The sequence below is a fragment of the Pecten maximus genome, chromosome 2 (assembly GCF_902652985.1).
Source record: "Pecten maximus chromosome 2, xPecMax1.1, whole genome shotgun sequence".
NCBI classification, from domain to species: Eukaryota; Metazoa; Mollusca; class Bivalvia; order Pectinida; family Pectinidae; genus Pecten; species Pecten maximus.
The window spans coordinates 25,295,040-25,315,204 of record NC_047016.1 but is presented as its reverse complement, the minus strand read 5'-3'; the positions used below and the strand labels follow the sequence as shown (position 1 = coordinate 25,315,204).

The 20,165-nt window shown below is 38.2% G+C and overlaps 1 protein-coding gene across 2 annotated transcripts in view; it reads right to left on the bottom strand.

Annotated features, from left to right (window-relative positions):
- The window catches only part of LOC117321608 (coiled-coil domain-containing protein 18-like), a 31,769-nt gene that overhangs the window by 6,239 nt on the left and 5,365 nt on the right, over positions 1 to 20,165 (bottom strand). For both annotated transcript variants that reach the window (XM_033876088.1, XM_033876087.1), the window contains 16 exons: positions 19,862 to 19,965; positions 17,792 to 17,964; positions 17,470 to 17,630; positions 16,594 to 16,730; positions 15,977 to 16,197; positions 15,397 to 15,648; positions 14,730 to 14,864; positions 14,286 to 14,480; positions 11,402 to 11,569; positions 6,260 to 6,402; positions 5,931 to 6,094; positions 5,629 to 5,726; positions 5,210 to 5,425; positions 4,490 to 4,606; positions 2,886 to 3,029; positions 1,845 to 1,924 (listed from right to left, as the gene is read on the bottom strand). In XM_033876088.1, coding sequence (XP_033731979.1) covers positions 1,845 to 1,924; positions 2,886 to 3,029; positions 4,490 to 4,606; positions 5,210 to 5,425; positions 5,629 to 5,726; positions 5,931 to 6,094; positions 6,260 to 6,402; positions 11,402 to 11,569; positions 14,286 to 14,480; positions 14,730 to 14,864; positions 15,397 to 15,648; positions 15,977 to 16,197; positions 16,594 to 16,730; positions 17,470 to 17,630; positions 17,792 to 17,964; positions 19,862 to 19,965 — 2,508 coding nt within the window. The remainder of the gene's footprint in view (positions 1 to 1,844; positions 1,925 to 2,885; positions 3,030 to 4,489; positions 4,607 to 5,209; positions 5,426 to 5,628; positions 5,727 to 5,930; positions 6,095 to 6,259; positions 6,403 to 11,401; positions 11,570 to 14,285; positions 14,481 to 14,729; positions 14,865 to 15,396; positions 15,649 to 15,976; positions 16,198 to 16,593; positions 16,731 to 17,469; positions 17,631 to 17,791; positions 17,965 to 19,861; positions 19,966 to 20,165) is intronic.

Here is a 20,165-nt window from a genome sequence, read left to right as displayed (position 1 = left end):
AATGTAAAACAGTGATTGTACAGAGGTTAACATTCTAAAACAGACTGAAATCTAAAATATTTACACAGGTTAACATGCTTAATAGAATGAAATATTTACACAGGTCAGCATGCTAAAACATACTGAAATATTAACACAGGTTAACATGCTAAACCATACTGAAATATTAACACAGGTTAACATGCTAAACCATACTGAAATATTACAGGTTAACATGCTAAAACAGACTGAAATATTAACGGAAATTTATACGCTAAAACAGACTGAAATAATACTGAAATATTAACACTTGTTAACATGCTAAATAGACCGAAATATTTAAAAAGGTGAACATGCTAAAACAGACTGAAATATTAACACAGGTTAACATGCTTAATAGAAAGAAATATTTACACCGGTTAATTTTAACATGCTAAAATATACTGAAATATAAACACAAGTTTACATGCTAAAACAGACTGAAATATTTATGTAGGTATATGATAAACATGTCTCATATCTGATTTCCATATAAGAATTGAAGTCAGAAACAAGTCTTACATACAGATGACCTGAGAAGACTTGGTTGTAGCTATGTTTCTACCACAATACCCTGTGTTATTCAACTCTCAGACCATCAGTTAATCATTACAGCTGTTGATTAACAATCTGTTTATACCACACGTGGTATAAACTCTGTACGCATTTTGATTGGCTAACACGGTGAACTTTGACCCAAGCTGCAATTGTTATTGACGTCATCAATAATTTAATGACGTCACATCACCCGGTCCCGGACGTCACCGGTACACTTTATTTGCATACACGAAATTATACTTGGCCACGTTTCCCTTTGATTCAAGCCGATATTATTGTGGTAGAAACAGGTCACAAGACTCGAAATTGTTTGATATGGAATTTATTTCACACTAGTAAGTTATTTTTTAAAAGTTGCAAAAAACACTCGCTAAAGCTCGTGTCTTTTGTAACTTTTAAAAAATAACTTACTTGTGTGAAATAAATTCCATATCCAACAACCACTCGTTGTGTAACCTCTATATATACCCTGATTTACAAACCTGGGTGCCGTTTCACAGTTTTGTAAGGTAAGAATTTTTGTAACTTTAGCGCAAGTCAGATTTACAAATTACTATGAATTTCACAAAACTTTGTAACGTTCAAAACCTTGTTTAGGTTGACGCCAAATCCACCATGTCATAACTTAAGAATACAATTTGACATTGTACACCATCATGCTCTTTTGAACATAAAATGATGTTGTACTCAATAACAGATGAGCATCAGAGAAAGACTCTCGCCTTGTAAGCGATTATTTAAAGAATAGAAGCCAAGTTTTTAATTTTAAAGAGTCATACTAGCCAAATACTTCTGGTACTTCTGTAACTAATTACACCCATATTCATGGACAGTCCCAGTGGTCAGTCTAAGACTGAACTCCAGCATTATATCCGTGCACAGTGAGCAAAATCCATGAAAATTGTGTTATTACTGTTTGTTTTATCGCATGCTAAATGATATCCAATAGAAATTTTACAGAAAACTTTCTTTTCTTTCAATAATCCTTCATTGTGTACAGGACATGAGTCCAGGACCGACACAGAATTTTCACTCAAATGTGTAATCTTTGTTTACACTACATGTTAGAGAGCTGTGTATTTTCCTCAGAGAACATATGATTTTATTGTGAGATTCGAAAAAAGTTAGCAACTCCTTTGTGAAACGGACTTACAAAGATAGATATTGATGAAAATTTGTAACTTACAACGCTTTAGCACCGGTACCCTGTACAATAATGTTCGGTCCCTGTACAACAATGTTCAGTCCCTGTATAACAATGTACGTACCTGGTAAGTCTGAGCTCCTGTGTAATCTCTACATTTTCCTCTTTCTGTTCATCTAATCGAAGCTTCTGTTTTTCCACTGTCTGTACACAGGAAAGAAAAACACTATTAAGATGTGTCACTTATGCCACTTTGTGGCAGGGCATAAAATATGGTTGTTTATTAGACATATAATCTGTTTAAGATGCATCAAAAGAATACATTTCTAGCTGTTAGAAGATTGTCTGTTCATTTGAACAGCTAATATCATTTTGAAGCAGAATCTCCTTGTAGTAGCTGGTGACTATATGTGAGGCCAGTCACATGCTATCTACAACAAATGTGGATGAAGTATCTTGTTTAAGGACACAATTACACACAGTTTAGGATAATTCTGTGATCTGTTTCCATGAGAAACACAAAACAGTCCAGATATGGACTTTACAATCAATTGAGGTAGCAGTGTACAGTAAAAATGCCCAATTCTGAAAAATATGGCACATGTTTTAGATATGTAAACATTGCCATTTAACCCTACATATTACCTCTAATAAAGTATATATATTTGTAATTTGTACAACATTTGCAATTTTAATACAGCTCTGAAGGATAAGTAAACTTATGTTTTCTGTGATTTTTAGAGCTGTGAAACTTGCCCCGACATTTTTCTCTCCTCGTGGTGAAAAAATCGTCCGGATTATTGCGGGAAATTTACTAATAAAAAGTACGTTCCGTTCCCAAAATGGGCTTCCGGAATCAGAATCCGAATTTCCGGACTGGTGAGTACAAATAACGTTACGGAAATCCGTTCCCGTGCTATTCTGTCCGGACTGTGAGTTTTCCGAACTATCGGCGTCCAGATTATCGCGGGTCCACTGTACAAGAGTTATTTGCTTAACAAAAAAATCGCCCATGGCAAGGCTGTCCTACTGTAGTGTGCTACCTGAGATCTTCATCTTCGGTTACACTGTCCAATGCTCTATTGACTGAGCTATCATGGCCCTTGTGGATTATCATAAGTGTTTTAGAGTCATGAAAATTGATGAAATAAGACAGATAGCTTACTTTCTGAAGCTCCTCCAATGTTGTGGTTTTAGACTGCAGCTCCATGTGCTGTCTCTGGGACAACTGATCGGCCTGCTGAAACTGGAGCGCTTTCTCTTTCAGGTCGGTCTGTGTCAACTGTAATCTGTCATCAAGGTCAGAAATCTAAACCCAGGAAAAATAAAAAATCAGAAACAGTAAAAATTTTATTAATTGGATCATGATAACAAATAATGAATAATTTATCCATTTGGATGCAAAAATTTAAAATATCAGGCATAATATAAACTCTGATTAGTGTGGCATCCAACTTATGGCTCAAAGCAGTCAAGAGTAGAGTAGAGTCAGTATGTACATGTATACACTTGTGTAGTAAAACAAGAGATTCCCGAGAGATCTTGGTGATCCCCGAGAGATCTTGGTGATCCCCGAGAGATCTTGGTGCCACCATTGTATGATGTTTATTGGTTCTTGGCTAGACTGATCAGTTTCAATTGTGAACATGTACAACTAGAGACAAAGAAGAACTTGGGTCGTTTTTGTTTACTGGTTAGACCAGTGTTTTTCGCTTTAAAATTAAGGACCTGGTGATTTTGTTGTTTCAGACAAGCCTTCAGACAAGTCTGTATTAAGGAGCTACAAGTCCATCAACATCAAGATGTTTTCCTGAAACATCACATTTTAAAAGGGATGTACCGATTTGTGCAAAATGAACAGACCCGTGGTAATGATATGTAGACAAATAGCAATTTATAACAAACTGTAGATATGCACGATGGTCATTCAATTTAGTCTATTTTGTTTAGTGTCACACCTGTACTACATACAGTGCATTCCGCTTAATCGGGTTGCCTATTTGCGGGAACTTTTTACCCTATTAACCGACTTACCCGATAAGCCGAAATGCACGTCGCCATCTTGGATTTGGTCCGTAATGGTAGTCAGACTTGGGTCGATTTTGGATGAAAATATTTGCGTTATTATTGTTAATAAACGGTGTTTTTGTTTGTGCTTTTACTGATGTCAAATTGTCAGATTACTATTACTAATTGTATAAAAATGTGTGTATTAAAATAACAAAACCTTAATGATTTTCTTATTCGCGGCACAGTACAATCGTAGCACCTCAAATCGGGGGGTCATACATCCCTGTTTCATCCGTGTGTTCCTAATTTGACATACGATCTAAGGACTCGCCGACAATTACATCTAAAATCATTTATGTTTATCATAGAGACATTCTTATGTTCGCTTTGAAGTTTAAAATATTCCATATTATTTCCAATTACCAAAGCACAGAGATCGGAGAAACCGAGTTTATTTAGGTCGTTTCCTGTGGTATAAATTTATACGAACTTGACACTGGCAGTCACTGATAAAACAACACGAAATCCAATGTAATGTTTTTATTAACCAGTTCTAATCCTAACCTGAATAGGAATTATGAGCTAACGTCGGGCGTCTGTCATTTTACTGCTCGCTACTGATTTTTAACTCACCTGTGTATCGGTGTCGTCACATTTCCCCGTGGCGAACCCCTCACTTTTGGATTCGCCACATACAGTAAGCGGTGATATCAATCGATCTGTAGCAATATCAGACCCAGGTAAAAACCTATTGTATACCTGTTTAGTGCGTTCCTTGATCTCGCTCTCATACTTAATCAGCTGGCTGTCCAATCTCTGTATCCTCTGTTCCATCTCGTTGTGTAGCTCCTTGATGTTCTGGTTTAATTGTGTTACCTGTAAAAACAATAGAGCTGGTAACATCACAATGCATGATAAAAAAGATTAATATCTTGGCCTCATATCCTAATGATACTATTTTGTTGCCCCTAGTATGACCTCCTGGACTCATATCCTAATATTACTATTTTGTTGCCCCTAGTAGGATATCCTGGACTCAAATCCTAATATTACTATTTGGTTGCCCCTAGGTATGACCTCCTGGCGGCATCATTTCCAAATATTACTATTTTGTTGCCCCTAGTATGATATCCTGGCAGCATCATTTCCAAATATTACTATTTTGTTGCCCCTAATTAGATATCCTGGACTCATTTCCTAATATCACTAATTTTTTGCCCTTAGTAGGATATTCTGGACTCATATCCTAATATTACTATTTTGTTGCCCCTAATTAGATATCCTGGCCTCATATCCTAATATTACTATTTTGTTGTCCCTTGTATGATATCCTGGACTCATATCCTAATATTACTATTTTGTTGCCCCTAATTAGATATCCTGGCCTCATTTCCTAATATTACTATTTTGTAGCCCTGTCCAATAAATCTACTGTTACGTCTACCACCTGTCCTATCTGCTATGGTCCCTTTTAATTACCTGCTGTATCCGTTGTTGTAGCTCGCTCTGGCGGTCTTGGAGGGCATGGCTCAGCTCCCCAACTTCCCTTTTTCTGTCATTGAGTTCCTCTTGTGTTTTTCTATGGGCCTCCTTCATGTCTTCAATCATTTCCTGCTTGGCTTTTAGTTCATACAAAATTTTCTGAAGCTGTCCCTCTACATCAGAGGCACGATTCTGGTCCTGCTCTGAGGACACCTACATAATAGAATAAGTCTGAAGTAAGCAGATTAAACATCCCATCAAGCAGGCCAACAAAACATATTCTGAACATGGCTTCAGGTCACCTTTTTCATATGACAGAATGTCACTATCTAGGTATAAAACAATATGAATAAAGTACATTTATTTACTTTTGGCTTATTACATCAAACATGTGTGATGGTCTCTGGTCACATTACCTGTAATCTCTTGATTTCACCATCCAATTCACTGACCAGCTGCATCTGTTGCTGCATGTCTTCCTCCCTCTGTTGTAGCTGGTCTTCAAAGTCATTAACTGAAGTAGAATGAATAAATAGGAATACAGGCACAACACGTGATGATAAACATTTGAATGAATCTTAATACAGTTATAATACATGTACATGCAGTTTTATTATATAAATCCATCAACATTTGAAATTGAACTTTTTAATGCACCTTTCCACATTCACATATGTACAAAGAATTAAAATATTGACAGGACAAGGAGAAATCTTACTAATTTCTATTTTCTTCTCTAACTCCACCCTAAGATCACGGATGTCCTTCTCAAGCTTAGACACACGTTTAGTTTTACATTCACTACCAGTCTGTTCATCCTGAAGCTGATCTTCCAGGGTACGTATGTCAGAATTTAGCTGTAATTTTTCCTCCTTGTAATCTCTGAAATTGAAATTATGAAAGAATAATTAGCTGAACATAAGATGACATGATAAATTCTAGCTATGATATAAACAAATATTTTGTGCTAGGCTTGACAATTCTTCACTGAAAAACAATTGTTTGGATTTAAGGCCCTTCACTTCTCATAACAACATCAAACCTTACTTGATAGTTTGTTGTAGCTGAGTGATTTCTGCTGTTTGTTCCTCAATTCGCTGACAAGTCTGGGTAAGTTTTTTCTCCAGGGACTGTGTTTCTGTCATGTAACGAGCTTTGTCCTCTAACATCTGGTGTTCTAGTTGGGAAATCTGAAGCACATTTAGTGAGCCTTATTAATCAACAACCAAGCTGGTGTGGGCTGGAGGGTGTGTGGAATTTGTGTAGCTGTGTGTGGAGTTTGTGTAACTGTATGTGGAGTTTGTGCAGCTGTATGTTGAATTGAACAAGTGTGTAGCTGTGTGTTGAATTGTACAAGTGTGAAGCTGTGTATTGAGTTGTACAAGTGTGTAGCTGTGTGTTGAATTGTACAAGTGTGTAGCTGTGTGTTGAATTGTACAAGTGTGTAGCTGTGTATTGAGTTGTACAAGTGTGTAGCTGTGTGTTGAATTGTACAAGTGTGTAGCTGTGTGTTGAATTGTACAAGTGTGTAGCTGTGTGTTGAATTGTACAAGTGTGTAGCTGTGTGTGGAGTTTGTGTAGCTGGGTGTTGAATTGTACAAGTGTGAAGCTGTGTGTTGAATTGTAAGTGTGTAGCTGTGTGTGGAGTTTGTGTAGCTGTATGTTGAATTGTACAAGTGTGTAACTGTGTGTTGAATTGTACAAGTGTGTAGCTGTGTCTTGAATTGTAAGTGTGTAGTTGTGTGTTGAATTGTAAGTGTGTAGTTGTGTGTGCAGTTTGTGTAGCTGTGTGTTGAATTGGACAAGTTTGTAGTTGTGTGTTGAATTGTACAAGTTTGTAGTTGTGTGTTGAATTGTACAAGTGTGTAGCTGTGTGTTGAATTGTACGAGTGTGTAGCTGTGTGTTGAATTGTACAAGTGTGAAGCTGTGTGTTGAATTGTACAAGTGTGTAGCTGTGTGTTGAATTGTAAAAGTGTGTAGCTGTGTGTTGAGTTGTACAAGTGTGTAGCTTTGTGTTGAATTGTACAAGTGTGTAGCTGTGTGTTGAATTGTACAAGTGTGAAGCTGTGTGTTGAATTGTAAGTGAGTAGTTATGTGTGTAGTTTGTGTAGCTGGGTGTTGAATTGTACAAGTGTGAAGCTGTGTGTTGTATTGTAAGTGTGTAGCTGTGCGTGGAGTTTGTGTAGCTGTGTGTTGAATTGTACAAGTGTGTAGCTGTGTGTGGAGTTTGTGTAGCTGGGTGTTGAATTGTACAAGTGTGAAGCTGTGTGCTGAATTGTAAGTGTGTAGCTGTGTGTGGAGTTTGTGTAGCTGTATGTTGAATTGTACAAGTGTGTAGCTGTGTATTGAGTTGTACAAGTGTGTAGCTGTGTGTTGAATTATACAAGTATGTAGCTGTGTGTTGAATTGTAAGTGTGTAGCTGTGTGTGGAGTTTGTGTAGCTGGGTGTTGAATTGTACAAGTGTGAAGCTGTGTGTTGAATTGTAATTGTGTAGTTGTGTGTGTAGTTTGTGTAGCTGGGTGTTGAATTGTACAAGTGTGAAGCTTTGTGTTGAATTGTACAAGTGTGTAGCTGTGTGTTGAATTGTGCAAGTGTGAAGCTGTGTGTTGAATTGTAATTGTGTAGTTGTGTGTGTAGTTTGTGTAGCTGGGTGTTGAATTGTACAAGTGTGAAGCTGTGTGTTGTATTGTAAGTGTGTAGAGTTTGTGTAGCTGTGTGTTGAATTGTACAAATGTGTAGCTGTGTGTTGAATTGTACAAGTGTGTAGCTGTGTATTGAGTTGTACAAGTGTGAAGCTGTGTATTGAGTTGTACAAGTGTGAAGCTGTGTATTGAGTTGTACAAGTGTGAAGCTGTGTGTTGAATTGTAAGTGTGTAGTTGTGTGTGTAGTTTGTGTAGCTGTGTGTTGAATTGTACAAGTGTGTAGATGTATGTTGAATTGTACAAGTGTGTAGCTGTGTGTTGAATTGTACAAGTGTGAAGCTGTGTGTTGAATTGTAAGTGTAGTTGTGTGTGGAGTTTGTGTAGCTGTGTGTTGAATTGTAAGTGTGTAGCTGTGTGTGGAGTTTGTAGCTGGGTGTTGAATTGTACAAGTGTGAAGCTGTGTGTTGTATTGTAAGTGTGTAGAGTTTGTGTAGCTGTGTGTTGAATTGTACAAATGTGTAGCTGTGTGTTGAATTGTACAAGTGTGTAGCTGTGTATTGAGTTGTACAAGTGTGAAGCTGTGTATTGAGTTGTACAAGTGTGAAGCTGTGTATTGAGTTGTACAAGTGTGAAGCTGTGTGTTGAATTGTAAGTGTGTAGTTGTGTGTGTAGTTTGTGTAGCTGTGTGTTGAAGTGTACAAGTGTGAAGCTGTGTGTTGAATAGTACAAGTGTGTAGATGTGTATTGAATTGTACAAGTGTGTAGCTGTGTGTTGAATTGTACAAGTGTGAAGCTGTGTGTTGAATTGTAAGTGTGTAGTTGTGTGTGGAGTTTGTGTAGCTGTGTGTTGAATTGTACAAGTGTGTAACTGTGTGTTGAATTGTAAGTGTGTAGCTGTGTGTGGAGTTTGTGTAGCTGGGTGTTGAATTGTACAAGTGTGAAGCTTTGTGTTGAATTGTACAAGTGTGTAGCTGTGTGTTGAATTGTACAAGTGTGAAGCTGTGTGTTGAATTGTAATTGTGTAGTTGTGTGTGTAGTTTGTGTAGCTGTATGTTGAATTGTACAAGTGTGAAGCTTTGTGTTGAATTGTACAAGTGTGTAGCTGTGTGTTGAATTGTACAAGTGTGAAGCTGTGTGTTGAATTGTAATTGTGTAGTTGTGTGTGTAGTTTGTGTAGCTGGGTTTTGAATTGTACAAGTGTGAAGCTTTGTGTTGAATTGTACAAGTGTGTAGATGTGTGTTGAATTGTACAAGTGTGTAACTGTGTGTTGAATTGTAAGTGTGTAGTTGTGTGTGGAGTTTGTGTAGCTGGGTGTTGAATTGTACAAGTGTGAAGCTGTGTGTTGTGTTGTAAGTGTGTAGAGTTTGTGTAGCTGTGTGTTGAATTGTACAAGTGTGTAGCTGTGTGTTGAATTGTACAAGTGTGTAGATGTGTGTTGAATTGTACAAGTGTGAAGCTGTGTATTGAGTTGTACAAGTGTGAAGCTGTGTGTTGAATTGTAAGTGTGTAGTTGTGTGTGGAGTTTGTGTAGCTGGATGTTGAATTGTACAAGTGTGTAACTGTGTGTTGAATTGTAAGTGTGTAGCTGTGTGTTGAATTGTAATTGTGTAGTTGTGTGTGTAGTTTGTGTAGCTGGGTGTTGAATTGTACAAGTGTGAAGCTTTGTGTTGAATTGTACAAGTGTGTAGCTGTGTGTTGAATTGTACAAGTGTGTAGATGTGTGTTGAATTGTACAAGTGTGTAACTGTGTGTTGAATTGTACAAGTGTGAAGCTGTGTGTTGAATTGTAAGTGTGTAGTTGTGTGTGGAGTTTGTGTAGCTGTGTGTTGAATTGTACAAGTGTGTAGCTGTGTGTTGAATTGTAAGTGTGTAGCTGTGTGTGGAGTTTGTGTAGCTGGGTGTTGAATTGTACAAGTGTGAAGCTTTGTGTTGAATTGTACAAGTGTGTAGCTGTGTGTTGAATTGTACAAGTGTGAAGCTGTGTGTTGAATTGTAATTGTGTAGTTGTGTGTGTAGTTTGTGTAGCTGGGTGTTGAATTGTACAAGTGTGAAGCTGTGTGTTGTGTTGTAAGTGTGTAGAGTTTGTGTAGCTGTGTGTTGAATTGTACAAATGTGTAGCTGTGTGTTGAATTGTACAAGTGTGTAGCTGTGTATTGAGTTGTACAAGTGTGAAGCTGTGTATTGAGTTGTACAAGTGTGAAGCTGTGTGTTGAATTGTAAGTGTGTAGTTGTGTGTGTAGTTTGTGTAGCTGTGTGTTGAATTGTACAAGTGAAGCTTTGTGTTGAATTGTACAAGTGTGTAGCTGTGTGTTGAATTGTACAAGTGTGTAGATGTGTGTTGAATTGTACAAGTGTGTAGCTGTGTGTTGAATTGTACAAGTGTGAAGCTGTGTGTTGAATTGTTAGTGTGTAGTTGTGTGTGGAGTTTGTGTAGCTGTGTGTTGAATTGTACAAGTGTGTAGCTGTGTGTTGAATTGTAAAAGTGTGTAGCTGTGTATTGAGTTGTACAAGTGTGAAGCTGTGTGTTGAATTGTAAGTTTGTAGCTGTGTGTGGAGTTTGTGTAGCTGGGTATTGAATTGTACAAGTGTGTAGCTGTGTATTGAATTGTACAAGTGTGTAGCTGTGTGTTGAATTGTACAAGTGTGTAGCTGTGTATTGAGCTGTAGCTGTGGTCTCCCCATGTGCGAGATGCATGTTTGTAGTGTTTGTGTTTCAGGAGGCTGTAGTATGTTCAGTTTTGTCCCCTTGTGATGGCATGAAAATGATGTTGACTTTAGAGTGCTCCTCACTGAAACTTACTGCTGAATACATCCAGTAGGACACCTCACTGAGTCACATTATACTAACAATGGGTACCTGTGTGTTCCTGTGTGTACCTGTATATTGAATTGTATCTGTGTGCAAAGTTCTGTGTGTATCTTTGTGTTCTCTTCTGTATGTAGAATTCAGCATACATCCATATGTAGAGATTTGTGTGTATCCATATGTAGAGTTTTGTGTACCTGTGTGCATATGTGTTAAGTTTTATGTGTACCTTTATGTAAAATTCTGTATGTACCTGTGTGTAGAATTCTGTATGTACCTGTGTGTTGATTTTTGTATGTACCTGCGTGTTGATTTTTGTATGTACCTGTATGTTGAATTCTATGAGTACCTTTATGTAGAATTCTGTATGTACCTTTATGTAGAATTCTGTATGTACCTGTATGTAGAATTCTCTATGTACGTGTGTGTTGAGTTCTCTATGTACCTGTGTTTTGAGCTCTATATGTACCTGTGTGTTGAGCTCTCTATGTACCTGTGTGTTGAGCTCTCTATGTACCTGTGTGTTGAGCTCTCTATGTACCTGTGTGTTGAGCTCTCTATGTACCTGTGTTTTGAGCTCTATATGTACCTGTGTGTTGAGCTCTCTATGTACCTGTGGTTTGAGCTCTCTATGTACCTGTGTGTTGAGCTCTCTATGTACCTGTGCGCTGAGCTCTCTATGTACCTGTGTGTTGAACTCTCTATGTACCTGTGTGTTGAAAAAGTTCTCTATGTACCTGTCTGTTGAGTTCGATCTGTGTGTCCTCCAGATCAGACATTCTGGTCGTACTTTGTTGTAACATGGTCTGGTGCTCAAACAATGTCTTCTCCAGATCTGTGTTCTGTTTTAACTTTTCCTCCAGGTCTTTGTACATCTGCCTGGCCCTCTGATCCAACTCAACTATCTGTACACAACAAACGTGACAGTGTTAATGTTTGTCAGTCCCAATTAAGAATCATGAATTCCTGGAATAATCATGATGGTCTACATTAACCAAATATAGAGTGACTATCACAGAGTTGTTACTTCAGTTGATTAATGTCAATGGAATAAGTGGAATTACAATACCAGAATAGTGTTGTCAGAGTGGAATTACAATACCAGAATAGTGTTGTCAGAGTGGAATACCAATACCAGAATAGTGTTGTCAGAGTGGAATTACAATACCAGAATAGTGTTGTCAGAGTGGAATTACAATACCAGAATAGTGTTGTCAGAGTGGAATTACAATACCAGAATAGTGTTGTCTGAGTGGAATTACAATACCAGAATAGTGTTGTCAGAGTGGAATTACAATACCAGAATAGTGTTGTCAGAGTGGAATTACAATACCAGAATAGTGCTGTCAGAGTTGAATTACAATACAAGAATAGTGTTGTCAGAGTGGAATTACAATACCAGAATAGTGTTGTCAGGAGTGGAATTACAATACCAGAATAGTGTTGTCAGAGTGGAATTACAATACCAGAAGGAATTACAATACCAGAATAGTGTTGTCAGAGTGGAATTACAATACCAGAATAGTGTTGTCAGAGTGGAATTACAATACCAGAATAGTGTTGTCAGAGTGGAATTACAATACCAGAATAGTGTTGTCAGAGTGGAATACCAATACCAGAATAGTGTTGTCAGAGTGGAATTACAATACCAGAATAGTGTTGTCAGAGTGGAATTACAATACAAGAATAGTGTTGTCAGAGTGGAATTACATTACCAGAATAGGGTTGTCAGAGTGGAACTACAATACCAGAATAGTGTTGTCAGAGTGGAATTACAATACCAGAATAGTGTTGTCAGAGTGGAATTACAATACCAGAATAGTGCTGTCAGAGTGGAATTACAATACCAGAATAGTGTTGTCAGAGTGGAATTACAATACAAGAATAGTGTTGTCAGAGTGGAATTACAATACCAGAATAGTGTTGTCTGAGTGGAATTACAATACCAGAATAGTGTTGTCAGAGTGGAATTACAATACCAGAATAGTGTTGTCAGAGTGGAATTACAATACCAGAATAGTGTTGTCAGAGTGGAATTACAATACCAGAATAGTGTTGTCAGAGTGGAATTACAATACCAGAATAGTGTTGTCAAGAGTGGAATTACAATACCAGAATAGTGTTGTCAGAGTGGAATTACAATACCAGAATAGTGTTGTCAGAGTGGAATTACAATACCAGAATAGTGTTGTCAGAGTGGAATTACAATACCAGAATAGTATTGTCAGAGTGGAATTACAATACAAGAATAGTGTTATCAGAGTGGAATTACATTACCAGAATAGGGTTGTCAGAGTGGAATTACAATACCAGAATAGTGTTGTCAGAGTGGATTTACAATACAAGAATAGTGTTGTCAGAGTGGAATTACAACACCAGAATAGTGTTGTCTGAGTGGAATTACAATACCAGAATAGTGTTGTCAGAGTGGAATTACAAAACAAGAATAGTGTTGTCTGAGTGGAATTACAATACCAGAATAGTGTTGTCTGAGTGGAATTACAATACCAGAATAGTGTTGTCTGAGTGGAATTACAATACCAGAATAGTGTTGTCAGAGTGGAATTACAATACCAGAATAGTGTTGTCAGAGTGGAATTACAATACCAGAATAGTGTTGTCAGAGTGGAATCACAATACAAGAATAGTGTTGTCAGAGTGGAATCACAATACAAGAATAGTGTTGTCAGAATGGAATTACAATACCAGAATAGTGTTGTCAGAGTGGAATTACAATACCAGAATAGTGTTGTCAGAGTGGAATTACAATACAAGAATAGTGTTGTCTGAGTGGAATTACAATACCAGAATAGTGTTGTCAGAGTGGAATTACAACATCAGAATAGGGTTGTCAGAGTGGAATTACAATACCAGAATAGTGTTGTCAGATTGGAATTACAATACCAGAATAGTGTTGTCAGAGTGGAATTACAATACCAGAATAGTGTTGTCAGAGTGGAATTACAATACCAGAATAGTGTTGTCTGAGTGGAATTACAATACAAGAATAGTGTTGTCAGAGTGGAATTACAATACAAGAATAGTGTTGTCAGAGTGGAATTACAATACCAGAATAGGGTTGTCACAGTGGAATTACATTACCAGAATAGTGCTGTCACAGTGGAATTACATTACCAGAATAGTGCTGTCACAGTGGAATTACAATACCAGAATAGTGTTGTCTGAGTGGAATTACAATACCAGAATAGTGTTGTCAGAGTGGAATTACATTACCAGAATAGGGTTGTCAGAGTGGAACTACAATACCAGAATAGTGTTGTCAGAGTGGAATTGCAATACCAGAATAGTGTTGTCAGAGTGGAATTACAATACCAGAATAGTGTTGTCAGAGTGGAATTACAATACAAGAATAGTGTTGTCTGAGTGGAATTACAATACCAGAATAGTGTTGTCAGAGTGGAATTACAATACCAGAATAGTGTTGTCAGAGTGGAATTACAATACCAGAATAGTGTTGTCAGAGTGGAATTACAATACAGGAATAGTGTTGTCTGAGTGGGACATATACATGTATTTGCCAAGTTTATTCCAGAAAATTTCTTCCTAATTCACCAATTTTCTTCCCAAAATGAGGCAAAAAAGGCCCATCCCTTATGCTACCTTTTTGTCCTTGTACTCGAGTTCCTTGTCAAAACGCTCCTTGGAGTCCTCCAGGGCCTCAATGTAAGTTTTAACTTCTTCTTTACACATGACAAGTGCTGACTCAAGATCTCTAATCTGACTTGTGCCCTCGTTTGCCTGTAGTTCCAATTGCTGCAAGGTTCGCTGACTCTGTCTTGTCTTTGCATCAAGTTCCTGGGGTTGAAAGCAAGTTAGTTTTCTTCTCAATTCAACCATATACATGTATGGAAAATTTAAAATATATACCAATTTACACATTCTAGGTTAATACTTAAGATTTAGCAAATCATTTTAAATGAAGGTGTTTCCTGATGGATGTAGCATGCATTGTAAAGTTATTTTTTAACAAAGTGTTGGAACCTATAAATAATGATGAAGTAATCTTTTCAATCAAACAATATAAAATGTCTGGATTTTTGTTACCTGTCTGTTCTGTCTGAGCAGTTCCTCCACCTGTTGTATGTGCTGTGTTTTCTCCTTTGTCTCTCTCCTCAACAGCCCAAGCTGTGACTCAAGCTCCTCAAGGCGACTTGTCTTCTTCTCCAACTTTTGAGTGAGCTGTCATCATCAAGGCAAGATTGTAACATTTGTTTGATAAATGTTAACAAATCGATGCTGGTATAATGACTAAATTCAAGAGACATGGTGACAGTGGCACCTTACCATAGGACCATAAAAATCCCTAGTCTAGACATCTTTAACGGTAGAATCTTGGCAATCGTGAACTGTCATCATCAGAGGCGAATTATCTGACTGATAAATGTTTACTAATCTTTCATTACAATAAACAAATCACTAAATTCTTTACACAGTAGAACCTGTTATCAAAGGACCATACAGCCTAGATGCATGCATACCAGTAGAATCTCAACATTTTACATTTTGTAATACAAAAAGGCTATTTCAGTTTAAATATTACCCCCACAAAACAGAATCTGATACTCCAGATCTACGTGATATCAGAGATATCAAGAGAAGGAGAGGTCTGTGGACCTTAACAGACAATAAAGATCAGCCAACAAAACAAAGGAGAGACTGAGTTATACTTCTCTGTTGATTACCAAGCACATGATCAGCTGACATTACTTACTATATCAACCTGTTTTTCATAGTCGCGACACTGTTCCCGGTGAATCTGCTGGTTTTGCTCAGCCAGACTTGTTGTCTGCTGAAGCGAGTCTTTTTTGCCATGAAGTTCAGTCCTAAGTTTGCTAGCTTCATCCTGATATTCCCGACAATCTTCCTCGAACTCCCTAAGTTTGGCCAAAGTCCCAGACAAGTTTGAAGTTTTTTCATCCAGTTGTTCTTCTAAGCTCGCTAACTGGGATGTTTTCTTACGAAGCTGTTGAGATAAAATACTTGTGCATATAAATTCTTGGCTTCAAATTGTTACTTAAAGACCTAGTGATTTAACATGTTCACTCCTTTTTATGATTTTTTTCCAGTTTTTAGGCGAAACAGCTGTTCCATAGATTGACAACACCTTACCAACAGTGAAAGACCTGCCTGACAAAAAGCATATTCCCTGATTACTCTGGATTCCTCCCATGCTAAAAGCCCCAATGATACTGATTGATGAAAGTTCATGAAATTATAGTACAGAAATGCAACAGTGTGTAATAACCATGAGAAAAAGTACATTAATATGATTAAGTATCTAATATTGATACCTCACGCTCTAAGTTGGTAGTTGCTGTACATTTGTCATTGATCTGCTCCTGTAAATCTATTAGCTGGACATTGTGTTGATTGACGCGTGACTCCATAGATGTAACATGTACATCCTTGTCAGCAAGGTCACGCTGAAGGTCGGACACTTTTTTTGTTAGTCGGGCTTTCTCCATTTCCATGTGTCCAATGACGGCCTCTAGTTCCTGTGCTTTTGTCACACCTTAAATTATACATATTAATAATGGTCATGGAATAGCAACAATCTTCAAAACTATTTTATCATGTAAACATTTCCAAGATTCATTTTCAAATTTAATTTATACATTTTTTTTATATAAACTTGATTTTTTTTCAACATTTGCAAAATAAGTTATACCAACTATAATCACTCTTGATGGGGTGGATAGAAATGTGTGAGGGGACTCACATTGGTTAAAAGCAAATGTCTTACAACTATACCACCCAACCACCCTTTTCTCTGTTTAAAAGACATCTTTTTAAAGGTGTGTAATTTGACACGGTACTAGATATATTCCAATTGTGTTGACTATATACCCATTTCCTGTTGTATGACTGAAACATCCGACTTCTTTATATACCCACTGGGATCTCTCACCTTGTTTGTTGCTTTGTACCATGGCTGTGAGTTCTCGATGCAGGTTCTCTATCACCTGGGTCTGGCTGCTCACCTCCTTTGCCTGTATGTCAGCTTGTAGCCGCTGGATCTCAGCATCCTTCATTGCAAGCTTCATCCTTGTATAAGTAAATGTCTCATTATATTGAGTGAGGACTAACATTGGCCATTATACTGAGTGAGCACTAACATTGGCAATTATATTGAGTGACCACTAATATTGGCTATTATATTGAGTGACCACTAACATTGGCCATTATATTCAGTGATCACTAACATTGACCATTATTTCAGTGACCACTAACATTGGCAATTATATTGAGTGACCACTAATATTGGCCATTATATCCAGTGACCACTAACATTGGCCATTATATCCATTGACCACTAACATTGGCAATTATATTGAGTGACCACTAATATTGGCCATTATATCCAGTGACCACTAACATTGGCCATTATATCCATTGACCACTAACATTGGCCATTATATCCAGTGACCACTAACATTGGCCATTATATCCAGTGACCACTAACAGTTTTCCAATGTTCAAGCAGATGGCTTCAGGATCAAATATTTCTTTTCTGTAAGCTACATGTAGTTCTAGAAATCAAACCATTGAAACAGGGAAGAGCTATGGGTGGATAAATAAATTCCACTGCACACATACCTGGTATAACCATTGAAATTGCAATGAATGTAATGATTAAAATTGTACATTGTACATCACATCAATAGAATTGACCAACTACTCTGGGAATGATTGTATTCACATAAACAATCCTCTCGTTAACACCGACCTTTACATTAATAGGCCACAGTGACAGTCACATGACGGTGAAGTACTCCAGACATACCTCAGGTCCTGTAGGATTGACTGTGCCCCAACCGCTGAGCCAGCTGCTCCATTTTTATCAACAGATCTGAAGGAAGCTGAGGCGTTATCTTTACTGGAGGGACTAGATGGCTGCACACTAAACATTCCACTGTCATTGAAACTTGTGTTGGCTCTCTGGGACTATCACAAAAGAAAGATACAATAAGTTATCATAGATGCAAGACTTATTTCTATTTTCATTTTTCTTTGACTAAGTATGGATCAGTATAATATTGACGACTTAGCGTAGAAAGCTTGTAAACGTAGTTTGATGAAGTTAATCTGATGAGATCTTGACTGACCTGGTTCTGGACCTGCTGTGCCAGCTGCTCTAGTTGAGCCAGCATGGTACGACTCTCTTCAATCTCTTGTTGACATGTACTCAGTTGCTGCTGCTGACTGTCAATCTGGCTTTTTAGGCGGAAATTTTCTCTTTTCATACTCTCATTGTGCATACCTTCAACCTCCAGTTGATCTGTACATGAAAGGGAGTATCTTTTTATTTTGTCGAATTTAAGAAAAATAATCTCCAACAATGTGAAGTATATGAAAATGTCTAAGTTCTATATGAAGCATTAGTCAGTCTGGCTGCAATTACCATTACTGTAGACAAAAGTACAGATAGCGACAGCATTAGGTGCCTGGGGGAACACAAAACTGAGATAGCTTTAGGTATCAGAGGATGACCAGAGGATGACAAAGACCAGAGGGATAGCTTCAGTTACCAGGGGATGACAAAGTCCAGAGGGATAGCTTCAGTTACCAGGGGATGACAAAGACCAGAGGGATAGCTTCAGTTACCAGGGGATGACAAAGTCCAGAGGGATAGCTTCAGTTACCAGGGGATGACAAAGTCCAGAGGGATAGCTTCAGTTACCAGGGGATGACAAAGACCAGACAGATAGCTTCAGTTACCAGGGGATGACAAAGACCAGAGGGATAGCTTCAGTTACCAGGGGATGACAAAGTCCAGAGGGATAGCTTCAGTTACCAGGGGATGACAAAGACCAGACAGATAGCTTCAGTTACCAGGTGATGACAAAGTCCAGAGGGATAGCTTCAGTTACCAGGGGATGACAAAGACCAGAGGGATAGCTTCAGTTACCAGGGGATGACAAAGTCTAGAGAGATAGCTTCAGTTACCAGGGGATGACAAAGTCTAGAGAGATAGCTTAAGTTACCAGAGGATGACAAAGTCTAGAGAGAGATAGCTTCAGTTACCAGGGGATGACAAAGTCTAGAGAGATAGCTTCAGTTACCAGGGGATGACAAAGACCAGACAGATAGCTTCAGTTACCAGGGGATGACAAAGTCTAGAGAGATAGCTTCAGTTACCAGAGGATGACAAAGACCAGAGGGATAGCTTCAGTTACCAGGGGATGACAAAGTCTAGAGAGAGATAGCTTCAGTTACCAGGGGATGACAAAGTCTAGAGAGATAGCTTCAGTTACCAGGGGATGACAAAGACCAGACAGATAGCTTAAGTTACCAGGGGATGACAAAGACCAGACAGATAGCTTCAGTTACCAGGGGATGACAAAGTCTACAGAGATAGCTTCAGTTACCAAAGGGGATGACAAAGACCAGACAGATAGCTTAAGTTACCAGGGGATGACAAAGACCAGACAGATAGCTTAAGTTACCAGGGGATGACAAAGACCAGACAGATAGCTTCAGTTACCAGGGGATGACAAAGACCAGACAGATAGCTTCAGTTACCAGGGGATGACAAAGACCAGACAGATAGCTTCAGTTACCAGGGGATGACAAAGACCAGAAGGATAGCTTCAGTTACCAGGGAATGACAAAGTCTAGAGAGATAGCTTCAGTTACCAGGGGATGACAAAGTCAACAGAGAGATAGCTTCAGTTACCAGGGGATGACAAAGTCTAGAGAGAGATAGCTTCAGTTACCAGGGGATGACAAAGTCTAGAGAGATAGCTTCAGTTACCAGGGGATGATAAAGTCCAGAGAGATAGCTTCAGTTACCAGGGGATGACAAAGTCTAGAGAGAGATAGCTTCAGTTACCAGAGGATGACAAAGACCAGAGGGATAGCTTCAGTTACCAGGGGATGACAAAGACAAGAGAGATAGCTTCAGTTTCCAGGGGATGACAAAGACAAGAGAGATAGCTTCAGTTACCAGGGGATGATAAAGACAAGAGAGATAGCTTCAGTTACCAGGGGATGACAAAGACAAGAGAGATAGCTTCAGTTACCAGGGGATGACAAAGTCCAGAGAGATAGCTTCAGTTACCAGGGATACCCCAGGGCCCCCAGGGGATGACAAAGAACAGTGGCAAAAATATTTCTCTCTCACAGTGTGGAAAAGTGAAACTATACTTATTGCCTATTCTCTTTGATCCACTTACTGAGTTGAGTTGTGACCTTGGCCAGCTGTGACCTAAGATCCATGTTTTGTTGTTCCATATCTTGTCGACTATCCAGTTCCACCTCTTCCACAGTCTCAAGTCTCCTGATAAAGTGATACAAAATTATAAATGGTCTATCTCCTTATTTAATGACATATGATACACTCATAAAAAATAAAATAATTCCTCTGAAATCAATGGTATTTTCCGCCAACCTTGTAATTGTTTTTTTTTTATTTCTTACCTGAATGTTTTGAAAAGTTATGACTTAAGGTAACATTGTTAAAAATACCCTGGTTAATAC